This window comes from Trachypithecus francoisi, unplaced genomic scaffold (genome assembly GCF_009764315.1).
Source record: "Trachypithecus francoisi isolate TF-2019V2 unplaced genomic scaffold, Tfra_2.0 Contig01579, whole genome shotgun sequence".
Classification (NCBI taxonomy): Eukaryota; Metazoa; Chordata; class Mammalia; order Primates; family Cercopithecidae; genus Trachypithecus; species Trachypithecus francoisi.
The window spans coordinates 31,194,519-31,219,174 of record NW_022681442.1 but is presented as its reverse complement, the minus strand read 5'-3'; the positions used below and the strand labels follow the sequence as shown (position 1 = coordinate 31,219,174).

Sequence of the window (24,656 nt, the reverse complement as noted above, 5' to 3'; positions counted from 1 at the left end):
ATCTGCCCACTCTGGCCTCCCAAAGTTGGGATTAGAGGCGTGAGCCACCGTGCCAGGCCTACTGTAGCTATTTTTTACATATCTATCTTTCCACTAGACTATGAGCTACTTGAGGGCAAGTATCACAATTTTTGCACCTTTATGTCCTAACAGCCTAGTAGTTCAATAAACAGTCATTTATTATAAAAAGAACTGAATCTATGTTCTACGGAAGTTGGGAATTTTCATCAGTTTTGTTCACAATATATTCCAAGTGCCCAGAACCACGCTTGGCACATAAATATTGTTGAATGAACAAATGAATTAACAAGTAAGGTCTTACCTGGTGAGAAGGCTGGGATCCCAATCTGTAAGATGTCTCTTTAGAGTGCGGGATAGCGCCCACAACAATCCGGGGGTAGGGGAAAGGGGGAGACTGTTGGCCCAAGACAGCAGAACCTTGAGCACGAAAAAGCCGATCTCTTAGCTGCTGAACTGGTGGCTATAAGTTTTAATGAGGAACAGTTGTGTCAAGAAATGAACACAATCAAGGCCCCCGGTAGCAGTCAAATTTCAGCTGACCCTCTATACCAAGCTTGTCCAACCTGTCTTATTTTGTTGTTGTTGTTGTTCTGTTTTGTTTTGTTTTAGGTTTTTAGCAGCCTGAAGTCATGGTTTTTGGTTTCTGACTCTAGTGATAAGTGGAAAACAGGGATGAGGAAGGGGCTTTACTGGCCCAACCAGAAACAGAAACTAAGCACCCACGACTGTATTCTGACCCTTGGACACCCCTGCTCTATACTCTAGCCCCCTTAGAAATGACTCAAGGTTCCCGAATCCCTGCCAAACACTTGCATGCCTCCCTTCTTGCTATTCTTTCTGCTTAGAATGCTCTATATCTGCTGGTAAGCTACTTCTCTTTGAAGGTCCAGCTCAGCTGTTTTAACCATTGGGAAGCCTTCCTTGACTTCTCCAGGCAAAAATCAGTCCCTTCCCTGGACTCCCACAGTGTTCAGTATAAGCTTCTGTTATGGCGCTATAAGTCATCAACATCTGATCTTCCCCCAGTAGATTGTGAGGTGCGTAAGGGATTCCATCTTATCTATCCTAGAAGCTTCAGCATTAGCATAGTGTCTGGAACACAGAAGTGCTCAATGTTAGATGACTGAATGAAAAGGTTTGCTCTCTCCACATGGCCCCACTTACCTGAGCACAGTCACTGGGTAGAAAGCTCATGGCAGTGGCCAGGCTGCCCTGGGCTGCCAGGAGGTTGGCATACTGAGTGACCCTATAGGTTGTGGCAGGGCCTGGGCTCACCCCATGAGGACCCCACAGTAGCTCCAAGCTCCTGTTAAGAACCATCACCTTCTCCATTAGGTCCTGTAAGGACAAGGATGAGGGTGGTAAGCCTTCACTGAAGCATATCCTGCTCTCTAAGTCCAGGTAGCTCATTCAGGGATCTCCTGCTATGGGTAGAGATGAGGGCACCTGGCCACACCTAGGTGAAGGCAGCAGATGATGACATATAAGAACCGTGACAGAGAAGGGTCACTTGGCCTCACCTCCCAAGCTGTTAGGATTGGATTTAACTGGACCCATGTGGTCTTAGGTTTTGGTACATCTCTACCTCTTCCTTTTGTTTTTTTACCCTTTCTGCTTATACGTCACCAACCACAGACTCTGTTATACTAACTGTTTCATGTGCGACTTTTATCTCTCCATGAGTCTGTGACCCCCACTTTCTGTGGTCACTTACAGAACACCTGGCAGTTTAGATCCACAGAATTTTCTACAGTAGCTAATAGAAGGGCCAAGTCACAATTACTCAACTACTGAATACATCTGTAAAATCAAACCTGAAATAGGAAAAAAATTATAAAGACTAACACTGAAGCAGCTGCTGCTTAGTCTCCTCTGAGGGCACAGGAGAAGATCCCAGACATTCAGGACCCTTCGCTCCTCCCTAACACCGTGGTTCCAGCCTGTCCCAGAGGATCCACCTCTGCTAGCTCTGCACATCTCCACCACTAGCCTCCTAAGGGCCTGGTATGGAGTGGCCAGTACCCTGCAGAGAAGGGGTACCTGCAGAGCCATGGGGGACAAAGCCTGGTGGCATTTTTCCGAGCACTCCACCAGCCGCTCCACACTCCCTGAGCACACATAACAGAGCCTGGCTTCAGAGGTTAGTGCCCTGCCGCCCTCCTGTTCCATGCGAGTTCCCAGCATGTCTGCAGAGAGAGGGAAATTTCATTAATGGCAGAGCTGGCCTATGTGCCTCTCCTTCTCCTGTTTGGAAACAGAGAGAGGACCATGAGCCTGGGACAAGTAGCTGCAGTGGCTTTAAGACAACACTGAGACTCATCTTGCTGTACAGAGAAGGGGAAAGTTCTCACATCATGGTGTGACAAGACAAAGTAAACCAGGACAACAAAGGATCCCCTCTGAAAGTAGGGGCATGCGCTGTGGTCCCTGCCTCCTGGCTGAGCCAGATTCTAGCCCTGACAACACTGCCTGGCCTCCCAGAGCTCAGCTGCTCCTCCACCTCCCTCCTGCATGCATCCTTTGACTCCATGCTGGAGTCACACCACTTCACCCTGAAGCCTGGGACCACACCTACCACAGAGCTCAGGGAATTTCTCTGTGCTTGAGTATGTCAGTAGCAAAGCCAGTGCCTCTCTCCAGTTCTTCAGGCTACAGGTACACACCACATCCTTCCAATTCTTTTGCACAACACAGGCTAGAAGCTGTAATAGGCAGAGAGGGAAAGAGGCCATCAGCCATCCATCCAGCATAGACAGCAGGAGTCCTGCACAGACCTCCTGTTAGAGCACTGAGTAGGGGCGAGGGTGAGGTGGGGGTGGTAGAGTAGAGAGAGGCAGGCAGATACTCAAACACGGGTCCCAAGGTGTGGGTATCCACCTCACAAGGTCCAAGTATCCCCTCCCTTCCTCTGCTGCACAACGGGCAGTTACCGAGGAGATTTTGGTTTTCTTCATGGCCAAGTAGCGCTCCTGTGTTTGCTTCAGCAGATCTGCACCCCCAGCCTGGGCCAGGATAATGGCATCAGCAAAGCGCTCCTCCTTCAGACACAGCTCCACAGCCGGACCCAGTTCCCCAAGCAGGAGAGCCTGGCTTAGGAGTCCATCAACATCTGCAGGCAGAAGCATCCCCTCTGCATTAGTTGCTCTCAAACCCTAGCTTCCTGCCACCTGCAGGGCCCACAGCACACCCTCTATATCTCTATATCACTCAGCATGCTTGGCTCCAAACTAAACCCTCAAGCTTCATTCCTTGGCAATAAAATGTATTTTGGTGCCCAGGTCTAAAGACAGGGCCCAAGACAAGGGAGGGAATTGATGCGGCAATAGCACAGTGTGAAGTGTGCTTGATCACAGTGGGCAGGGCCACAGTCCTTTCAGCAAGGATAGAAGAAAATCTGTTGGTAGAAGGCCTTCCATAGGAAGGACCTATCCATGAAAATCTACAGCCAGAGAGAGCTCTAACTGGTAGGTGACTCACTCAGCATTTGAGATGGTGGGAGGAAGACATGAGGCAGGGGACAAGAAGGGACTCTCTCAAGTCCAAAACCTCTGGGCCCACCTAGTCCTAAGCAGAGACTCTCTCCCTCAGTGTCAGGGTACCTTTTGTGATGGGGATCTCCCAAGGAGTCATATTCTGAGGTACCAGCTCATCAAAGAAGGCTGAGGAAGCAGAGGCTTCCTCTGTGGTGTGTTTGGAGGCCTGTAGGAGGAAGGACAGAGGTGACTACTTAGGGATGAACCCAGAAGACAGACAGAGAGCTGGCTTAGTAACTCTGAGAGTTCTACTATTTGGTCATTAATGGGTAAAACTAAAAATATAGCCAGGTAAGGTTTGGGAAGGGCCATAGTTCACGGTTAAGACACAGCTCTCCACTTCCAGCCCAAAAGCTTAGGGACTCTGTGTCTCACTCTGGTTCTAAGAGAGTGAGGAGTCTGAAGACTTGTACAAATGCTAAGCACTTACAGAGAGCAATGAAAAGGGCCAGGAAGGGAAAGACACCCAAAAGGCAGGTTTCCTGTGTTACCCTAGGTCAGGCTGACTGGGCTCCTACCACACCTGACTGCAGAAGGCCTGCTGTCTGTCACTGTTGAGGTCATTTCCTTTGGGCTGAGGACCCTCACCTAGCCCCACGTCACTCTTCAACCATATGGCCACCTGCATGGAGAGACCTATGAAAACTGCCCTTTCCAGTGAAAGATCAAATAAGCATTATCCTCTTTTCCTGCCACCATACCCCACCAACCGGACTCTCTAAGATCCCTGATCTATTTTTTCTGAGAAAAAAACAAACTCCAGGATGTAAAATGCTCACATATGCAATAAGGCCAGGAAGAGGTATTCTGAGATGGTTTAGTCTGGCAACATTCTCTTCTTCTCTTCAACAAGTACATGTTTCTGATGTGAAAAGCAGCTTACCTTCTTCTGAAGCTCATCTTTACTGTATCCTAAAAGCTTTAGGAATTTCATTCTGGAGTCTTGCTCTAAGGTCACCTAAGAAACCATAGAACACAGAAAAGATTCCATTAAATGAATATAAATGACGCTCTTCCTACATGAAGCTGGGCATCTGTGCCAGTATACCTCCAAATACAGTTCTTTGTACTACTAGAAGTGCCCTCAGCAGTCCAATGCCATCTTTCCTTTTTCCCCCTGGATCTAACTTACTGATGGGCTCTGGGCAGTGTTAACATAGCCCCCTGCCCCTTGTGCATGAGAATTTGACCTTTCATTGTCTTCCTAGCTCTATTACCCTGGTAGTCTGGTGAAAGTAAAATATCAGCTGTTCCTAGGCAATATGCCTGTGATTGGTAACTTGCATCTGGACTAGAACTATGTAATCTAGAAATAATTAATGTGGACAACATGCTATGCATTTCCCTGATTGCAGTGGCTCTTGTAACTGGACAGATTCCTTGCAGGGACTCTGGAAGCTATGCTTTTAGAATTGGTACAAGAGATATTGGCTCTTGTGGGCAAGAAGCTTCTAAGTCAGGGCAACTTACGTACCTGCCTGATGTATATTTTCACTCCTTGCACCTGAGCTGTCTCTCGGGGGCTGGAGAAGAGAACTCTGAATTACTGCATGACTGCTGAAAGGACTCCCACAGAAGACATCTGCCTGATGCTACCCTGCTGCAGTCCCCATCCCATGTCCTTCCAAGGAGACTGCTGCCAAGTGTAGCCTGCAGTAGTCTTGTGAGTCTAAATATTTCTTTGAGAAGACCTCTGGTAGAAGTTGCACGGATAGGCCGGGCTCGGTGGCTCAAGCCTGTAATCCCAGCACTTTGGGAGGCCGAGACGGGCGGATCACGAGGTCAGGAGATCGAGACCATCTGGGCTAACATGGTGAAACCCCGTCTCTACTAAAAAATACAAAAAACTAGCCGGGCGAGGTGTCGGGCGCCTGTGGTCCCAGCTACTCCGGAGGCTGAGGCAGGAGAATGGTGTAAACCCGGGAGGCGGAGCTTGCAGTGAGCTGAGATCAGGCCACTGCACTCCAGCCCGGGCGACAGAGCAAGACTCCGTCTCAAAAAAAAAAAAAAAAAAAAAAAAAAAGTTGCACGGATAAAGTAAACCAAGTCAGCTTCCCATTCAATGTCCCAATACGAAGGAGCAAGCCTTTCTGAAGCCCCGTAATCTTGGTTAGCTATCCCAGGCCCTTAATTTATTCCATACCGAACCATGATTTCTAACCATACCTTTCTTATAGTCTCTCTGGGCACCCTTCTCCTTCCATGCCCTTCCTTGGAAATGTTCACCACACCCAACCAGGAACCATCAGGATGGACAGCTCTTGGGTAGCTTTTAAACCAGAATGCCTGGCTGGGAGCAGTGGCTCACACCTATAATCCCAGCACTTTGGGAGGCTGAGGTGGGTGGATCACCTGAGTTAAGGAGTTCGAGACTACCTGGCCAACATGGTGAAACCCCGTCTCTACCAAAAATACAAAAATTAGCAGGGCATTGTGGCAGGTGCCTGTAATCCCAGCTATTTGGGAGGCTGAGGCAGGAGAATTGCTTGAACCCGGGAGGCAGAGGTTGCAGTAAGCCAAGATCGTACCATTGCACTCCAGCCTGAGTGATAAGAGTGAAACTCTGTCTCAAAAAAACAAAAACAGAAACACCCAGAATGCCTTGTCTCATAGGTCCCTCTGTCCTATAGGTACCACTCTCTCCTTTGTTTAGCAGAATAAAGGCTGAACTCCCGACCACTCCCTCTCTTTCCCATCTCACCATTCCTGGAACTTATATCCTGCTTACGATAAAAGACTTATTCTTTTCTTCCCACATCATTCTCTAGCTTCACTATATAGTCAAGATCTTTCTCAAATACTCTTTCTCTTTCCTAACTTCCTGATGTCCACCTTCATACAGTTCTGCTATGCCTAAAGCTCAAATTTCAAGTCCCTCTCAGATGCCCTGGTACAAGCCCAGTCCTTTTTGCTTTCGTCTATACAATTCCAAAAATTTGCACAATCATCCCACTGACTGACCAGTCAGTTACTTCCGTTTCTTCCTTCAGATCTCTCACTTGCTCATTTCCTTTGATAGGTATAGTGCTCTTCCTGGTGTCGCAGGAAACTTTAAATTAAATGAGAACTGGAACTGAACCCACACCTCCAGCGTAGAGTGGCACCTGAACCCTAGGACCCACTCCAGGGACTTGCCTTGGGTTACTTGAAACCAACTCAAAGCCTTCTTATGACAACATGTCCTTCTAACTAATTTTCCTTTTTCTTCTTTTTCTCTTTCTTCCCTTTTTTCTTCCTTCCCATTACCTTACCTGCCCTTTGACATGATACCATGAAGGTCTTTGCCTTGGCTCTGATAAAGTACCTAGGACATCAGCAATAGTAGCAACAAAGGAAAACATCTCATGTACTCCCCATCTTTCCTAGCCACTTCCCAAATGGCCTTTGAGCCTCCGGTAAAGAGTGAAGGTTTTGTGTCCCAATGGTAGGTACAGTGTGAGGAAAAAACTAATGGGAGTTAAGGCCTCTGTAATCAGTGTGCTTGTGCCTCTCCTGCAGTGGACACAGGTTGGAGTTCCAGGCTTTGGGGAGACACTTCTGAGCAGCTAGTCTTCAGGCTTCCTACCTTCAGGAACTGCCACAGCATCTTCTCACTTTGCAGTAAAGCTTGCTGGCTCTTGTTCTGACAGTAATTCAGTAGATTTCCTGATCGCAGGGCCTCCTGCAGCTCAGTTGATCGCATCAGGAATTCAGATTCTGTGGTAACTTGACTGATGAAGACTAGGCGGGGGCAAGGCTGTGGCACCAGCCTTGTGCTGGGGAGGCCAAAAGTAACCAGCTTCCCTCCAAACTGGTGAGGAAAAGCAAGAAGTGTAAAGATTATACCTTCAAGCCAAAAAGTAACACTAAGTCAGGTTCACAGAGAAGGCTATCTAATGGCTGACCCTAGGCTAGAAAATCAATAAAATAAGAGAGTTCCTGGCGGGGGTAGAATAGGATCAGTAATTTAATATTGAATGCGTCTCCCTACCAAAACCACTTCTGTACTCTTAGGACCACCTGCTTCAAACTTCACCACACAGTACTCACCTTCTGCTAACCTGTCCTGGTACCACCATTATCCCAGTCACCTGGGCTAAATACCTCAGCATTAGCAAAATCTTCATACCCCCTACACCCAAGCAACGACAAGGTCTTACCTCTTCTTGTTCACTGTCTTTCATGCAAGTGCCCTCCATCCTATTCCCAGTGCTAGTACACCCAGATTACTAAAAGCCTTCTGTTCTTTTCCCTCCTCTAATTAAGCCTTAGACTATCCCCCTATTGCTTGTACCACCCTGCTGCTATTCAGGAGCTTGTGTGGTTTCACAAGGCCACAGGAAAGAGCTTAAGCTCCCTTGCCTGCAGTGCACAAACCTCTGCAAAATCAGGGCCAGACCTATCTTTCCCAGCATCTCTCTCCCTGCATCTCTCTCCCTGCTTGTTTATTACAATTGCTCCACATCCCTAAAATGCCTGATGCGTTCCTGCTTCTGTGCGTTTACCCACAACATCCCCACCTAGAGTATCCTTCTCACCAAATTAGATGCCTTATATAAAGCATCTGGCACAAACAGGACCTAAACCATGTGGAGAACAATCCAGACTTGCCAGGCCATACCCCAGACAACACAATCAGAAACTCCGGGGGTGGGACTAGGCATCAGTAATTTTTGAATTATTCAAGTTATTCCAATGTGTATCCAAGGTTGACAACTTTTTTTTTTTTTGAGATGGAGTTTCGCTCTTGATGCCTAGGCTGGAGCGCAATGGTGCAATCTCGGCTCACCGCAACCTCCGCCTCCCGGATTCACTCGACTCTCCTGCCTCAGCCTCCCAAGCAGCTGGGATTATAGGCATGTGCCACCATGTCCGGCTACTTTTGTATTTTTAGTAGAGACGGGGTGTCTCCATGTTGGTCAGGCTGGTCTCAAACTCCCAACCTCAGGTGATCCACCCGCCTCAGCCTCCTAAAGTGCTGGGATTACAAGAGTAAGCCACGGCGCCTGGTCGATAACTTTTTTTTTTTTTTAACTTTTACTTTGGGTTAAAAAAAAAATTTCAATCCAATGCAGTAAATGTGCATGTTTCTTACATGGTAAACTTGTGTCATGGGGGTTTGTTGTATAGATTATCTGGGGTTGTTAACTATTGCTTTACTCCCTAACTATTCACCATTTCTTTTCCCAATATCCACCTCCTAATGAACTCGCCCAGTCAGAATTCTTACTTACCTTGACTTCTGCAGCACAAAATCTACACCACAGATTAGTGCTAAGCAAAACCATTTTAACTTTTGATTTGTATAGTACTTGCTCGTTTTACAAAGTGTGTACATATATTCTTATTTGTGGTTCATGTTAATTTTCTGGGCAGGCATCACTAGCCCTGTTTTACCGATAAGAACAGTTAAGTCCTGAGAGGTTAAATGAATTGTTCAAGGTTACCTAGCTAATAAATGACAGACCTATGATAAGAATTCAGGCCTCTTGACCTCAGAATTCTTTACCTCACCACTTCTTTTTCTTTTTAAGCTCACAGCCTATTGAATGTGTTAGTCTTGCCTCCCCAATAAAACTGTTGGCTTTGAAAACAAGAACTTCTACTTTTATACATCTGTTTTCAATTCAAACCTAATATTTAAACACTGTCCCAAGTGCTTCAGGGCCTTGCCATTCAAAGTGCTAGTCCTCAGACCAGCTGCAAGGGCATCAACTGGGAGCTTACTGAAAAATCACAATCTTGGGCCTTACTCCCGACTCAATGAACCAGTTTCTGAATTTTAATAAGATCCCCAAGTGATGTGGATGCACATTAAGAGTTTGTGAAGCACCGCTTTGGGGATATAAAAATCAGCAAGACATAGTCGCTATCCTTAAGGAGTCTATTACTTAGTAGGGTAATATGCATATATGTATATAAATAACTTTAGTATAGTTAGGACGTATCATTACCAAAGTATAAGTCTGTGGGATTATAGAGAGAGGTTAATTTTGACTTGGGTTACAGACATGCATCAAGGAGGAGATAGTATTTAAGAGAGGGGCCTTGAAAGGCTGTGGTAGCATTCAATGGGCCCAGGAGAGAAGCTGAAGGTTAGGATACAAGCAGAGGCAGGAAGAGTTGAGGAGTTATTTACAAAACAGAAAGGAATCATATGTAACTGGAGCATAGAGAACATACGAGAATGAGATGGAAATGGAAAGGTAAGTGGAGCCCTGTGCACATTTAGCCTTGTCTATAAAGCAATGGGAGGCTCAAAGGTTTTGAACAGATAAATGACAGAATAAAATCTGTTTTTTCTTTCCTTCTTTGTAGTTCCTTACTACCAGTCCAGATATGTAAGGGTTAGAGAAAACTGAGATGGAATCTCAGGCTATTTCTCCACAGCCGAGAGTTCTAAGGCAGTCAACTCCTTTTAGACAGGACTGGCAGAAGATACAGAATGGGTAAAGGGAAGAGAGGGAAACTATAGTAACTTTCTCCTTGAGAGGTAAAGTGGGATCCATTCTGAGACAGAGGCAGTGGGAATACGTCTCCTACAAAACTTAGCTCCATGCTGGGCACATGGTAGGCTACACACACACACACACACCCCTATACATCCATTACACTTACAGCAAATGAAACACCTGTTGGTCTTCTAATCCATTTGGGGGGTTTCTTCAGGGGAGGTATCAGTGATGCTTGTGTCACTTGCTCTGGCACCTGCAGTGGTGGGAGAGGCTGGCCTTTGCTGAAGGAAGAGGAGATCTGGGGGGAAAAGACACCTGCATCACCATCCTAAAGTGGCAGTTTAGTCAGGACCTCCACCTACAAACTCCATTTTGAGAGGAATCCTTGAGACACCCAATTTGACCTAGAAAGGTCAGACTCCCATATTCCAGAGGATGGGGAAGTGAGTGGGAGCGAGGGTGGGACTCCCATGCAAGTAGGCTCTTGGAAAGACTACTACATTCAAAGTCTACAATGGAGTGTGGCACAAAATGGATCTATAGGAGAGAGAAAGGTAAGAGTCATACTCTTGAAATAACTGTCCCAGCAAAGGGGTCCCACTGTCCCTGAAATATTACAGGGCCCATCCAATAACAAGAGTCAAGGTGAAGGCCTTCTTCACATTGTGGCAGAAAATGACATCCTTTCCGGAAGATGGGCACCAGAGCAAAGGTGCAGCCCTCCCAAACCCTGGGCCCTGTTCTCCCAATCTCCAATAGTCCCTGCTTCTCAGGCCATATGTCTCTCTCCCACAAACAGAGACAGCCCCTTCCCTCCAGCATTTTCTCCCAAGCCCTTCAAACCTTGTCAGCCAGTCTCATGTGCTGGACTTCCCAGCTCCTACCCATCACAGAGTACAAACTGATCCAGCCGTCAAAGGAGGCAGCAGAGAACACTGAAGGGTCCCGAGGGCACCACTGCACTTCAAAGCACCAACTGCTCTGTGTTGGTAGCTTATATACCACCTAATATTAGGGAACACACACCATTAGGGACAGTCCATGACACCCAAAACACATGGCTGCAGCTGAGATTCTTCTACCCTCTCTCTCCCATCCCAGCATACCCACAGAAGGGCCAGCCTACCTCACTGCTCTCCAGGTTCCAGCACAAGATCTGGCTGTCCTTAGCACTAGTGAGCAGCAGTTCAGCATCAGCCTGGCTCCATGACACTGACAAGATCCCCCTAAAAAGGTAGGGAAAGAGGAACTAGCATTTGTTGAATGCCTACTATGAGTAGGGTGCCTTATATGTGTTTGATACATTTTATAGGGCATATCAGACCATCCATGCCCTATAACATGCATGGTCTGATATTATCTTACAAATTAAGAAAATGAGGTTTTGAAAAATTAAGTAACTTTCCAACAGTTACAGAGTCAGAACCCAAACCAAACCTCAGAGCCTGTGCACTATGCACTGCACTACTCTGCCTCTCTTAGATCACTGCAGGATGGCCTGCTTCTTTTCACTAATTAGAGAGTAGAGATTATGAACCAGTATGAATCACACAAACACTCATCCCTATGGGTGCTTTTAGCCCAGGAGGTAGTAAAGACCTAACCATCAAAAGTCCCCAAGGAGGCCAGGCACAGTGGCTCATGCCTGTAATCCCAACACTTTGGGAGGCTGAGGGGTGAGGATCACTTGAGCCCAAGAAATTGGGGTCACAGCAAGCCTTGATCACACCACTGCACACCAGCCTGGGTGATAGAGCAAGAACTGGTCTAAAAAAATAAAAGTCCCCAAGGATATATAAAGGCAGCATGGTCCTTTGGTTAGAAAGCACAGATTGTGGGGCCGGGCGCGGTGGCTCACGCCTGTAATCCCAGCACTTTGGGAGGCCGAGGCGGCCGGATCACGAGGTCAGGAGTTCGAGACCATCGTGGCTAACAGAGTGAAACCCCGTCACTAATAAAAATACAAAAAAAATTAGCCGGGTGTGGTGGCGGGTGCCTGTAGTCCCAGCTACTTGGGAGGCTGAGGCAGGAGAATGGCGTGAACCTGTGAGCGGAGGTTGCAGTTAGCTGAGATCACGCCACTGCACTCCAGCCTTGGGGACGGAGCAAGACTCTGTCTCAAAAAAAAGAAAAGAAAAGAAAGAACAGATTGTGGAGGCCTGTTCACAGGATAGGAGTCAAGTTGTTTTTATGAAGAAATCCTGGAGGAGGAAAGCTCATCACCTAAGGAAATGACGTTAGCCTCATACCAGAGCCTGGAGACTAAACACTGGTTCCAGTATTTCTCATGACCCCATTTCCATCTTTGGAATTTAGATGGAATCTCAGCCTCCTCTCCATAACCTCAGGGCCTAAGGGCCTCCTCTTAGTTAGGGCTGGAGTTAGTATTGGGTGACTATATGTTCACCGGAATGGCTTTAAAGCCAGGAAGGATGTTTAGTAGCTAAAGTGAGGGATATATTGCCTCCTACCTAGGCCAGTTATGTCCACCATCCCCCCCAAGGATATGGATGACGTCTGAGATGCTACCTGCTGTGGCTCTCCAGCACCTTCAGGGGCGAGGAGGCAAAGCGCAAGTCCCACAGCTGAATCACGGGAAGACGATCATCCTCTGAGCACAGCACTAACTGGGTGGCTATGTCAGGATGCCAGGCCAGGCCTGAGCAGTGCATCTGCGAACAAAGCATATCCCAATGGGTGCTGTAACCTGACTCTTTTGCCCAGTTGAAATGGGACCACTCTGAGAGCAAGTTTTGTGTCTCTTCTGTGACTGGGAACACCACAGGCATCAGAGAGTGATGGCCAGGAATAAGTAAGGAATGGTAGAAACTTCCAGATCAGCTCTGTTTAGCTTCCCTGTTTTCACTCTCAATAGGAAATGTGCTAAGTGGCTGACTCCACATGTCCGACAGCTGAAAGCAGGACTCTGGCCTGGGGCACAGCAGCTCTAACTGCTAGGCAGGAGAGAGAAGCCAGAGCCCAAGCCTGTGTTCTGGCCTCCACTACTCACCCTGTTGCTGTGATCACTGACTTTGATGATAAGTTCATTCTTCCTGAGATCCCATACAACTGCCTTGCCACTGGGGTGAGCAGAAGACAGAATGTGTTGGGCTTGCCGGTTCCAAGACAGTGCCTTGATGTCCTCTGGGGGCTGCTAAGGCAGGATGGGTCAGAAAGATGACAACTTGTCACCCCCTGGACAAAGTGACATCTGCTGTTCCACTGCTCCCAGCCACCCACAGCAAGTCCAAGAACAGACATGGGGCTACCCAAACTAAGACAGTGTTGGGAAGCTGGGAGTTGAATTTTCCAGGGAGGATCCTTTAGGGTATCAGTGTAGAAGCAGAAGGGATGAAAGGCACATCTAAGTTTTACTCCTACCCAAGGTTTTACTAAGAGGATAGAGTCAAGATTTTAAAAAACAGCCCTCTTGTCTAGGGAGAGACAAAAAGAGAGGGAGAGAAGGAGGAAGATGAGGGAGAGAGGAAAACATAGATATGCAAGACCACCAGAGAGAGTGAGGCCGAGAGAAAAACCGTAAGATGTTATCAAATTGAAACAACTTACCTCACGATACTGTAAGCACAAGACAGAGAAAAGGCCAGGAAGCAAAAAGACGGGCCCAGTTACAGATTGACAGACAGGCTCTCCAAGACACAAGACCAGACTCCCCACTGCCTGGGAGAGCCACATACAGGGAGAATAAAGCTGACCCTCCCCATAAAAAGGACAATGGTATGTCTGGGGTCCTACTCTTGCTCCCTCTTTGCTGGGCCCAATGCCCTACCCAACTCTGCGAAAGCTGACAGCACTCCCATCCCTTCTTGTGGTGTCTTTTGCTCTCCCCACCTTTCATCTGCCTCCCAGAAACTCCTAGAACAAGTAATGAGCACAAAGCAACCACCCCATATACACCCTCTACCCACCGGCCATCCTAGCTCTTAGCTGGCTGGTAGCATGTTAGTCTATGGAGCTTTATTGCCCTCCAGTGGTAAAGCTTGAAATCTCGTGCGCTCCAACTGGCTCCAGAACACAAGACTTTACCTAGGAAAATCAGCTGCACACTCTAAGCAGCAGCCAGGGTTGGGTGGTGGGGGTGCTGCTCACCTGTGACTTGGATCCCAGGGTCATTGGCACATTCAAGTTATTCAGATCCCAAATGAAGACTTCAGAATCACTGGCCCCTGAAGCCAGGAGGTTGCCCTGTATGAATAAAAGGTGTTTGGAGACACACCACCCTAGGAAGAAGTAGAGCAAGAAAGGAGGAAAGAAGCCCAAATTTGGGGCTATCAAAAGCCTCCCCGAAACAGCCTGGAAAGGGATCAGAGTTACAGACCAGAGGCCACAAGTGAATGCTTCCACTCAGATCTGTTGCTCCCTGGCTTGGACATGTTTGACTAACTGAAATGTAGTACCTGTAGTACCTGGAAAGGATTAAAGTCGAGGGCTCTGACAGCCCCCGTGTGCTTCTGTTTCTGGGCAATCACAGGCTCCTTCCCCGAAGACAGGATGTGGGTCACATTGTATAGAATAAGCATGCCATTGTCCCCGCCGCCTGCAATAACCCCGGAGCTTTCCAGAAGCCCATTGCCAAAGCTCCCCCAGATCAGCTTGTGAAACCTATAAAGAGGAGGAACTGGCATCAGTACAAACGTAGGTTCATGTCAGTAAGCACAGGATGGGCATCTCTGTCAGCTTCTGCCAGTATGCAGGCAGCCCCACCCCTAGCTGGAACTTGCCTGTCTCCTTCATTTCCCAGACAGAAGGGAGGTGTCCTCCACCCAGTCCTGCCCTTTCTCTGAAAAAATGTTTCATCTATGTTACACTAGAAGCCAGAAAGCCACTGCCTCTGAGTTGTGTGGAGGTGTATATATATACATATATGTACACATATATATGTACATTTTTAAGTTAACATTGGGGTGATATAGGCTCTGTGATATATACTTCAAACAGATTACTTCACATAATCCTCACAACTCATATAGTCAGGTAATAATAGCAACCACTTACACTGATTGAATACTTCCTATGTATCAGATACTGTTTTAAGCACTTTAGATGTATTAGCTGACTGAATATTTAACAGCCTCATGAAGTATTACTATTATTTCCATTTTCAATTGAGAAAACTGAAGCACAAAAAAGTTATAAAATTTCTAGGCCGGGCACGGTGGCTCAAGCCTGTAATCCCAGCACTTTGGGAGGCCGAGACGGGCGGATCACGAGGTCAGGAGATCGAGACCATCCTGGCTAACACGATGAAACCCCGTCTCTACTAAAATATACAAAAAATTAGCCGGGCGAGGTGGCGGGCGCCTGTAGTCCCAGCTACTCGGGAGGCTGAGGCGAGAGAATGGCGTAAACCCGGGAGGCGGAGCTTGCAGTGAGCTGAGATCCGGCCACTGCACTCCAGCCTGGGCGACAGAGCGAGACTCCGTCTCAAAAAAAAAAAAAAAAAAAGTTATAAAATTTCCGTACACAGAGCTAGTAATTTTATCCCCATTTTAGGATAAATGCTAGGAAGTAGCAGGGTCAAGGTTCAAAGTCAGGCCCATCTTATTCCAGAGCCTGAGCTCTTAACATCATAAAACACTGTCTCCTATTGAGAGAAAGATCCAAACTCTTCCGTAACTATTAGAAGCAGGCTCCCTAGACCAACAATTCACTCTCAAACTGGAAATGAGAAAAGACCCAACGGCCTCCCCACCCCATGCCTCTCCCATGTGGCTGGCCCACTGGAGTGGCAATGTGGCTGCAAAGGGCCAGCCCTGAAGACAGAGGCATGAAAGGATACACTCCCATTCAGGAAATACTTTTCTGGCTTTCTGAGGATGCTTCTAACAAAATAATGCCAATGTCTTGCCCCAGAGTAAAAGATCCCTTTGGATCCCTGGACCCCTTCTAGAAAGTTTGGGTCCTCTGCAAAGCCCCTACGGAAGGCATGTGAAATCCCTGAAGCCTCATAGGTGGTCTGTCTCTCACTTCATAGCTGCTAGCTAGGGACATTTCCACAGCCCTTTGGAGAAGCCAGATATCAAGCCAAATGAGGTCACAAGATCTCCAACTGCAAAGAAATATTCCCTGAGAACAGTCAGCAAAGCAACCGAGTGGGTGACAGGCAGGAACTTGTTAGGCCAGTCACTGGAGCAGAGCCAACTGGTCAGAAGCAAAGTGTGGAGCACCAGCTCAGACCAGGTCAGCACCTGAAGCAAAACAGCAGAGCTGACACAATGCTAGCTAAGAGGCTACTGCCAGGAAGGCTGTTTTCTAAGGTTGCAGTGATCTTAATATAGCAGAAGGATGTTTTTCCATATAGGTTCAAGAGACTGCCATGTCACCCAGGGACTGGAGCTCAGCAGGGGTAGAGGACATGTCAACTGAGTAGCTAGAGAAGCCCACAGTAGGTCACACAGGAACCAGCAGAGGGTATGTCCAGTGAAAAACCCACATGGAGATACAGAGGGTGCAGCGACCTCAGCACGGTCAGAACACATGACATACAGAGCAGAGTAAAAGGCACCTGAGACCTCAAGGGGGAGTCACCAAAGGGTTAGAGAAGAGGGTAGTTACTTCAGAGTGGCAGTTACTTCAGTTTGTCACACACAGGGTGTGACAAAATGATTTTCTTTCTGTATGCATGTGGAAAGCACATTTCTGTGGTTAACCACCCCACTAGTGAGGGTAAAGTTGGTACCTGAATAGGGTGTGATAGAGAGCAACCTGGGCGAATGGGCTTGACACCTAGGTGGAGTTACGTGAGGAAGGCGACTTGATGGTTCAGGGTGCTCAGGGAGTGTCCATCATCTCTACTCTGCAAATGAAAACGGAGCAAGAGATGGGTGGGTGTATACTATTCCACAACTTTCTGGTAAGTTTGGATTTTTTAAAAACAAAAAGTTAAAAAACAAAACGGTGGTCTAGCTGGGCACAGTGGCTCACATCTATAATCCCAGCTACTCAGGAGGCTGGGGCAGGAGGATCACTTGTGCCCAGGAGATGGAAGCCAGCCTGGTCAATATAGCGAGACCCTATGTCTATTTTTTTAAAAAAAGAAAGAAATATCTGCTGTATAAATTGTTTCCATGACTTATTCATTCCTTCGGTTTTGATTCTTTCATTTTCTTATTAAGTTTCTTTAAAATAAAAAATCCCAGCTTCATGTTAGTGAACTAAAGCGAAAAGAGTTTGTCCACATTCAAGCCAAAATAACGTGGGAAACTCAAGCCTCCCTAGAAGTCAAACAGAGTGGTTAAGGCAGTACTCCAAGCTGGAGAATGAATGGAGCATTGGTTGTTTGAGAGGCAAGCTACTTCTCTGAATGCCTATTATACAACAAACTACTACACATCTACTATGAATTCTCAATTTACAGTTGAAAAAAAAAGTTCAGAGAAGTTAGATAAAGTGTCCAAGAGGACAGCAAGTAGCAGAGCTGGGATATAAACTCAGGTCTCTCCAACAACTAACCCATGCTCTACTATCTTAATGCCTCTAGAAAGAAAGCAAGTCTTGAGAACAGGAAAACTGAGAGAAGTACACAAATGATTTTTTTTCTGCTTGACACTGTCCCTTACAGAAGGCCCTCAAAGAGAGGACACAGTGTTCCCCAAGTAGCTAGAACTGAGATAAAGGTAGAATGACAGAAGATAGATCCTCTACTTTCTCCATGTTACTTGACGATGGTTCTTCCAGAGGTTATGGGGGCCACTCCAGAGAGCTAGAAACTCAGTGTATAGAGAGGGTAAGGTACAGCAGACCACACACTGGCCTCTCACCTCATTTACCCACAGCAGCTATGTCCTCAGTCAATGATATAAAACAGTGTGATATTCTCCCAGAAAACTTTCTTTTTGAGTGAAATTCATCTAACAAACCAAACACTGTTTGCTTCACCGCACATGCTAATCCATATTGATTCTGACTGCATCCAGAGGCATTTATCCATGCACTCTCTTCAGTCTATTTATAGATGAGGCTGTCCCATACCAGTGTTTCAGAACATTTTTCTTTCAGTCAAATATTTCTAGGTAGATAATATTTCTCTGATGCATCATAGATTGAGGATAAGGGGATCTTCAGGATCCAAATTTGGTTGAGGCATGGGTTTGGAGAAAAGGGCAGCCAGAGAATGGGGAAGATTTTGAAAGGTATATGTTTAGTTGATAACAAAGAGATACAGGAAGAGGTTTAAAAATGGAAAAAGGAGGAAGACTACTAGAAAATAAAAGGGAGTAAGAGACTGAACATGAAACTTGAATTCAGATCTCAGCTAGTTTCTTAGAAGTCATCTTGTACAATCTCTTCTTTATACATAAGAGAAGGAACCTGAGATAACTGACTTGATTTGCCCAAGTCACACAGCTCTATTAGTGTTATGGCCAATGCTACAGCCCCACACAACTGTGCCTTATGCCACACCATAGAGAAGAAGACACAGAAAAAAAGAGAGAGGAAGACAGAAAGCAAAGGATGAGCGGCCCTCTATCTTCCCTGATCATCCTGGTCAATAGTTTATGATACTGACTGTTGAGCATGTGACCTAACCTAGACTGGAACAGAATGAAGTGGGTGTCTTAGATCCTGGGGTGTCTAAGATGATTTCTTCAGAAAGGCCCCAGCAGGGCTGTGTCAAAGGTAATCCCTTTGGGATTTAGGTCTTTGGGAATGTGATTCAATCTTCCAACACAGTTATAGAGGTGGGAAAAGAAAGCAGAGATAAAATATTATCAATAGGGTTAACTGTACTATTTATTCTGGTTACTGGCCCCAAATCCTTACAGAGTGGAGCAGGAGTATGAGGTAAAGTTCATGACTCCCAAATTCAAACTAACAGCTTGAAAAACTCATAAGACACTAAGACTAACTGAAGACTAACTGTAACTGAAGCGCTGGATTTGAATGCTGTCTGGTAACCCAGAAGTTTCTTCTTCTTTTATTTTTTGAGGCAGGGTCTTGCTCTGTCGCCCAGGCTGGAGTGCAGTGGTACTCAGCTCACTGTAACCTCTGCCTCCCATATGCAAGCGATTCTGGTGCCTCAGCCTCCCGAGTAGCTGGGATTACAGGTGTGCGCCACCACGCCCAGCTGATTTTTGTATTTTTAGTAGAGAGGGGGTTTCACCATGTTGGCCAGGCTGGTCTTGAACTCCTGGCCTCAAGCAATCCGCCCATCTCAGCCTCCCAAAGTGCTGGGATTACAGGTGTGAGCCACTGCACCTGGCTGGTAACCCAAAAGTTTATAATATCACTCATTCGTATAACAAATATTTATTAAATACAAATATTTATTAAATATAATGCCAGGCACTGCTCTAAGTGCTGGAGATAGAGCAATGAGTAAAACATTAAAATCTCGGCTGGGCATGGTGGTTCACGCCTGTAATCCCAGCACTTTGGGAGGCTGAGGTGGTTGGATCACCGGAGGTCAGGAGTTCAAGACCAGCCTCGCTAACATGGTGAAACCCCATCTCTACTAATAATACAAAAATTAGCTGGGCATGGTGGTGCACACCTGTAATCCCAGGTACTTGGGAGGCTGAGGCAGGAGAATTTTGCAGTGAGCCAAGATCGAGCCACTGCACTCCAGCCTGGGTGACAGAGTAAAACTCTATCTCCAGAAAAAAACAAAACAAAACAAAAAACCATTAAAATCTCTGTCCACATGGATCTCAAAATTCAGTTTCTAAAATTATACTGCCTCTTTCTTAAGAACCCTTGACCCTAAGGAGCTACTACTATGCTGAAGCTGTTGCTTTGCTTGTTGAGGATTAGGACCCTTGCCTAGTGCCCCCTCACCCTTTTTCCTTTTCCTATTAGCTCTCTCAGGTTGAACCCCTTTTTTAAGCTCCAGCATATAAACATCTTGAATTAGCTCACCCCTTTGAGGAGCCCTTTCTGAAATGCTTGGTTAGGGGCTAAGAGTATCTAATCATCATCAGTAAATCCTCAAGTGCCTGCTCTTCAAAGGACACAGGTACTGGAAATACAAAGAGATGTTAAAAAAAAAAAACCCTGCAAAATAAGAGATGCTGTCATAAAGTGATGCAGGAGCTCAAGAAAGGGCAAACAACAACTAACTTTTCCTTATGAGGTTAAACTACGAAAAGAAAGAGGGTACTTCTGTCTAAATATTTTAACTAATCTCTTAGCGGGACCAAGAAATGCACAAGTAGTTCATCAATCATCAGATGGAATGTTGCCTTCTAGACCAGTAACTTCGAATATAAAAAAAATTAATAGAAATGACACTTTATTGATAGTATTAAAAAAATTAGCCAGGTGTGGTGGCGCACACCTGCAGTCCCAGCTACTCAGGAGGCTGAGGCAGGAGATTCGCTTGAACCTGGGAGACAGAGGTTGCAGTGATCCGAGACTGCGCCACTGCACTCCAGACTGGGCAAGAAAGTGAGACTCCGTCTCAAAAAATAAATAAATGAAAAATAGTAGAGCCAGCTGGCTCAGTGGCTCACACCTATAGTCCCAGCACTTTGGGAGGCTGAGCGGGCTGATCGCTTGGGCTCAGGAGTTCAAGACCAGCCTGGGCAACATGGCAAAACCCCATCTCTTCTAAAAATATAAAAAATTAGCTGGGTGTGGTGGCATATGCCTGCAGTCCCAGCTACTCAGGGCGCTGAGGCGGGAGGATTGCTTGAGCCCAGGAGGTGGAGGTTGCAGTGAGCCCTGATTGCGCCACTGCAATCCAGCCTGGGTGACAGAGTGAGATCCTGTTCCAAACAAAAACAAAAACAAAAACAGTATAGTAATATATGTATACATTTATATTGAATATATATCTTGAGTATAATGAATATTCACATTTTTTCTGATGATATAAAAATTTGGAGGCCATCGCTTCAGACTGTAAGCCCCACCTTTATAAGATCTTTAGAAGAAGGGCAGAATAATGGAAAGAAGGTAGGCTTTGGACTCAAATAGGCCTTGACTTAAATCCTAGCTTCTCAGAGTTTCAGTTCCCTTCTATGTAAAATGGAAATATGGTACTTATCACTTATTATGAGGAATAAATAAAATGTACAGAGCCCCTAGCACAGGGTCTGGCATGTATACATGTGCTCAATGAATGATAGTACCTAGCGCTGGAAGCCTGCAAGACCCATGAAATCCATGAGAACCAATCAGTGTCTAAAAGCAATGAGGAGAGGATCATTCGTTCTCTTCCTTGTTGGCAGAGAGGGTGATATTGTGTAAGGTCGTTATCTTCACAAGAGCCAAGGGAGGAAGGACCCAATATCTCTGGGTTCAAAGACAGGCCAGGTACACGTGGGTCCAGGCTTGTCTGAGGCATCTCTATCACATGCATTCGGCCTGACACTGCTATTGCTGCTGACCAGAAAGGTGGGGGTGGTTGTTTTTTAAATCCTTTTGCAAAATAAGCCCAGAGTTAACTTCTCTCCAACTTGGCAAAGCTCGTTCTTCCCTCACTTGGCTCCTCAGGAGCCCTGAGAAACACACACTGCTCCCAGGATTCTTCATCAGTATCTTCGTCAGGATCTACCCTGTATGGGTCAGACAATACCTGCTCGAGGCAGAAAGGACTCCTTTGTGTTTCAAGTCCAGAGAAGGGTCCCTGAAATCAACCTCAAATATTTCCAATGTGCCATTTGTGCTGAAGGAGGAATCTAGCTGTTGGGCAGATGTTCCTAGGCACAAGAAAAGGCAGCGTATAAGCAACAATATATGCATGGATTTCAGGTATAAGAGGGTTAAGGAGTGAAGAGGAGAAGGAACAGAAGAGGGCTGGGTATACCCTTTCTCAAAGGTAACTCCACAAAAGCAAGAAAACATTGGCCAGGCACGGTGGCTCACACCTGTAATCCCAGCACTTTGGGACGCCGAGGTGGGCGGATCACAAGGTCAGGAGACTGAGACCATCCTGGCTAACACGGTGAAACTCTGTTTCTACTAAAAATACAAAAAAAATTAGCCAGACGTGGTAGCGGGCACCTGTAGTCCCAGCAACTTGAGAGGCTGAGGCAGGAGAATGGCGTGAACCCAGGAGGTGGAGTTTGCAGTGAGCCAAGATTGCGCCACTGCACTCCAGCCTGGGTGACAGAGTGAGACTCTGTCTCAAAAAAAAAAAAAAAAAGAAAACATGATGTACCTAACCTTGAGCCATAGTCCTAGGCAGCCCTCAGGTACCCAAAACACCTAATATCCCATTGCTTATGCTGTGAGTCACCCTATCTTTCTATGATCTGAGAGCTTTCTCTGATGCAAAATAAATAATTCTAGATACTAAGTTTCCCCTCAACCTATGTACTCCCAGTGAATCCTAATCCACAGTGTCACCATACCTGTGGCCAGATACAAAGGGTATTGGCTGGCTGGGCTCCATGCCTGGACAGCTGGCCGCTCAAGTTCCTTCAGCTTCATGGTCTATCCTGTAGGTGGCAGAAAACTGACATGTCCCTCAGCCCACTGAAAATAGAAACCAGCAAACTTAGCCAGATCCAGGGAGCATCTGTGGACAAGAGTTCTTGTTTGTCTTTCTACACCACAAGATAGGGCATTTCAGGGCAACACAGAGTGACAAATACATGACCACTTGCAGATCTAAAGATAGTTCATTCACCCAATTACTGAAATATAATGCTTTAAACCTCAAAAGATACTCAACCACAATGGGTACCATAGGTCCAGTGGTGATAACCATCAAACCAGACAATCTCTTAGTGATTTTTGTCCATTTCCTTGGCTTTAAATAGCATCCATATGCTGATGATCCCCAAATTTATATCACTATCACAAATCTCTCCTCCAAGCTCCAAGTTCTTATATGCAATTTCTTCTTCTTCTTTTTTTTTTTTTAGACAGAGTCTTGCTCTGTTGCCCAGGCTGGAGTGCAGTGCCACGATCTCAGGTCACTGCAACCTCTGCCTCCCGGGTTCAAGTGGTTCTCCTGCCTCAGCCTCCCAAGTGGCTGGGATTACAGGCATGTGCCACTATGCCTGGCTAATTTTTGTATTTTTAGTAGAGACGTGGTTTTACCATGGTGGCCAGGCTGGTCTCAAACTTCTGACCTCAAGTGATCAGCCACTTATATGCAATTTCTAATCAAATATTTCACTTGGATATAGTAGATACCTAATGGGGGCGGGGAACTCCCATTTTAGTCTATCTAAAATGGAATTCTCTATTCTACCATCTCTTCTGGGTTTTTTAATTTGTTTTTTCAGAAAGAAGCAAAGTCACAATCTCTTCTGTTCTTCCTCCAGTTTTCTTCATCTTGGTAAATGGTTCCACTATCCACCCAATTGCTCAACCCAGAAGCCTGAAAATCCCTCTTGATCCCTCCTTCTCCCTCATTCTCTTCTAATCCATCATTTAGTCTCCCTGATTTTACCTCCAAAGTATATCTTAACCTGTCTACTTTTCTCTATTTTCGCTGCCAACAGCCTTTTTGATGATATCATCTCTCACCTGGAGTACTGCAACAGTCTCCCAACTAGCTATCTCCCTTTCTACTCAAGCCATTACCCAATTTGTTCTTTACACAGCAGCAGGAGTGAACTTCTAAAATAAAACATAGGATTTTGGCATTCCATGCTTAAAATCTTTCAACAATTTCTATCACACACAGAATAAAATTCAAATTTCTTTGAGCCCTGCCCAAAGGCTCCAGCCTACCACTTCCACTTCATCTTTTGATACTTTTCTCCTTATTAATTGTGCTTGAGCCACACTAGCCTTTAATTTCCTGACATTTTCCTTCCTTAGAGCCTTTGCAAATGCTGTTCCGTATACTCTGAATGCTCTTCCCTTCACTTTCTACATGACTGGCTCCTTATCATATCTTTCTGGGCTCAGCTTCTCACTTCCCCAAATAAGTGAACTATCCAATCACAAAAAGTCTCAATTTTTTTCTTCCTAGTAATTTATAATGACATATTTATTTACATTGACATTGTCGGTCTCTTCCACTAATACACAAGCTCCACGAGACCTGGCACTGTGTCACTTTTGTTCACCATGTTGTAACTAGTTTCCAAACGAACATCTGGCACATGGTAAAAGATCAAATGTGGACATCCATTTTAACTCTGTGATTTCTGATCTAATTCCAATGTATATTCAAGGTCCTATCCCAACAGGCTAGCAAAGAGGTAGAAAGGATTTTTTATTTTTTATTTTTTATTTTTTATTTTTGAGACGGAGTCTTGCTCTGTCGCCTGGGCTGGAGTGCAGTGGCCGGATCTCAGCTCACTGCAAGCTCTGCCTCCCGGGTTTACGCCATTCTCCTGCCTCAGCCTCCCGAGTAGCTGGGACTACAGGCGCCCGCCACCTCGCCCAGCTCGGTTTTTTTGTATTTTTTAGTAGAGATGGGGTTTCACTGTTAGCCAGGATGGTCTCGATCTCCTGACCTCGTGATCCGCCCGTCTCGGCCTCCCAAAGTGCTGGGATTACAGGCTTGAGCCACCGCGCCCGGCCGAAAGGATTTTTTAAAAATACACTGAACTTGAGGAGAAAGCTTGGGCCTACTGTGACCTGCTTGAGTAAGCTACAGTCAGATCAGTTTCACCTACAAAAACAGGAGATAGTATTACTAAATCTCTAACGTACTTTCCAGCGTGAAGAAAGTTTAAGCCTGCCCATTACGCCAAGATTTCCAAGGGACTTTTAAACACTTGTGGCTACTATCAGATATCCT

The 24,656-nt window shown here is 46.0% G+C and overlaps 1 protein-coding gene across 29 annotated transcripts in view; it reads right to left on the bottom strand.

Annotated features, from left to right (window-relative positions):
- Nucleotides 1–24,656, bottom strand: part of SEC31B (SEC31 homolog B, COPII coat complex component) — a 35,570-nt gene that overhangs the window by 8,971 nt on the left and 1,943 nt on the right. For 7 of the 29 annotated variants that reach the window (XR_004431111.1, XM_033185655.1, XM_033185477.1 and 4 more), the window contains 19 exons: nucleotides 22,303–22,426; nucleotides 21,525–21,648; nucleotides 14,404–14,608; nucleotides 14,096–14,191; nucleotides 13,556–13,564; nucleotides 12,999–13,142; nucleotides 12,518–12,660; nucleotides 11,115–11,214; nucleotides 10,832–10,993; nucleotides 10,152–10,286; nucleotides 7,120–7,344; nucleotides 4,438–4,512; nucleotides 4,078–4,176; nucleotides 3,621–3,720; nucleotides 2,952–3,130; nucleotides 2,597–2,723; nucleotides 2,062–2,207; nucleotides 1,186–1,359; nucleotides 323–481 (listed from right to left, as the gene is read on the bottom strand). Coding sequence is in view for 28 of the 29 variants with exons in the window: in XM_033185655.1 (XP_033041546.1) it covers nucleotides 323–481; nucleotides 1,186–1,359; nucleotides 2,062–2,207; nucleotides 2,597–2,723; nucleotides 2,952–3,130; nucleotides 3,621–3,720; nucleotides 4,078–4,176; nucleotides 4,438–4,512; nucleotides 7,120–7,344; nucleotides 10,152–10,286; nucleotides 10,832–10,993; nucleotides 11,115–11,214; nucleotides 12,518–12,660; nucleotides 12,999–13,142; nucleotides 13,556–13,564; nucleotides 14,096–14,191; nucleotides 14,404–14,608; nucleotides 21,525–21,648; nucleotides 22,303–22,381 (2,481 nt within the window). In the remaining variant the exon portion in view is untranslated. Of the gene's footprint in view, nucleotides 1–322; nucleotides 482–1,185; nucleotides 1,360–2,061; nucleotides 2,208–2,596; nucleotides 2,724–2,951; nucleotides 3,131–3,620; nucleotides 3,721–4,077; nucleotides 4,177–4,437; nucleotides 4,513–7,119; nucleotides 7,345–10,151; nucleotides 10,287–10,831; nucleotides 10,994–11,114; nucleotides 11,215–12,517; nucleotides 12,661–12,998; nucleotides 13,143–13,555; nucleotides 13,565–14,095; nucleotides 14,192–14,403; nucleotides 14,609–21,524; nucleotides 21,649–22,302; nucleotides 22,427–24,656 lie in introns of those variants that run through there. The other 22 variants (XM_033185593.1, XM_033185606.1, XM_033185598.1 and 19 more) reach the window with 16 other exon arrangements.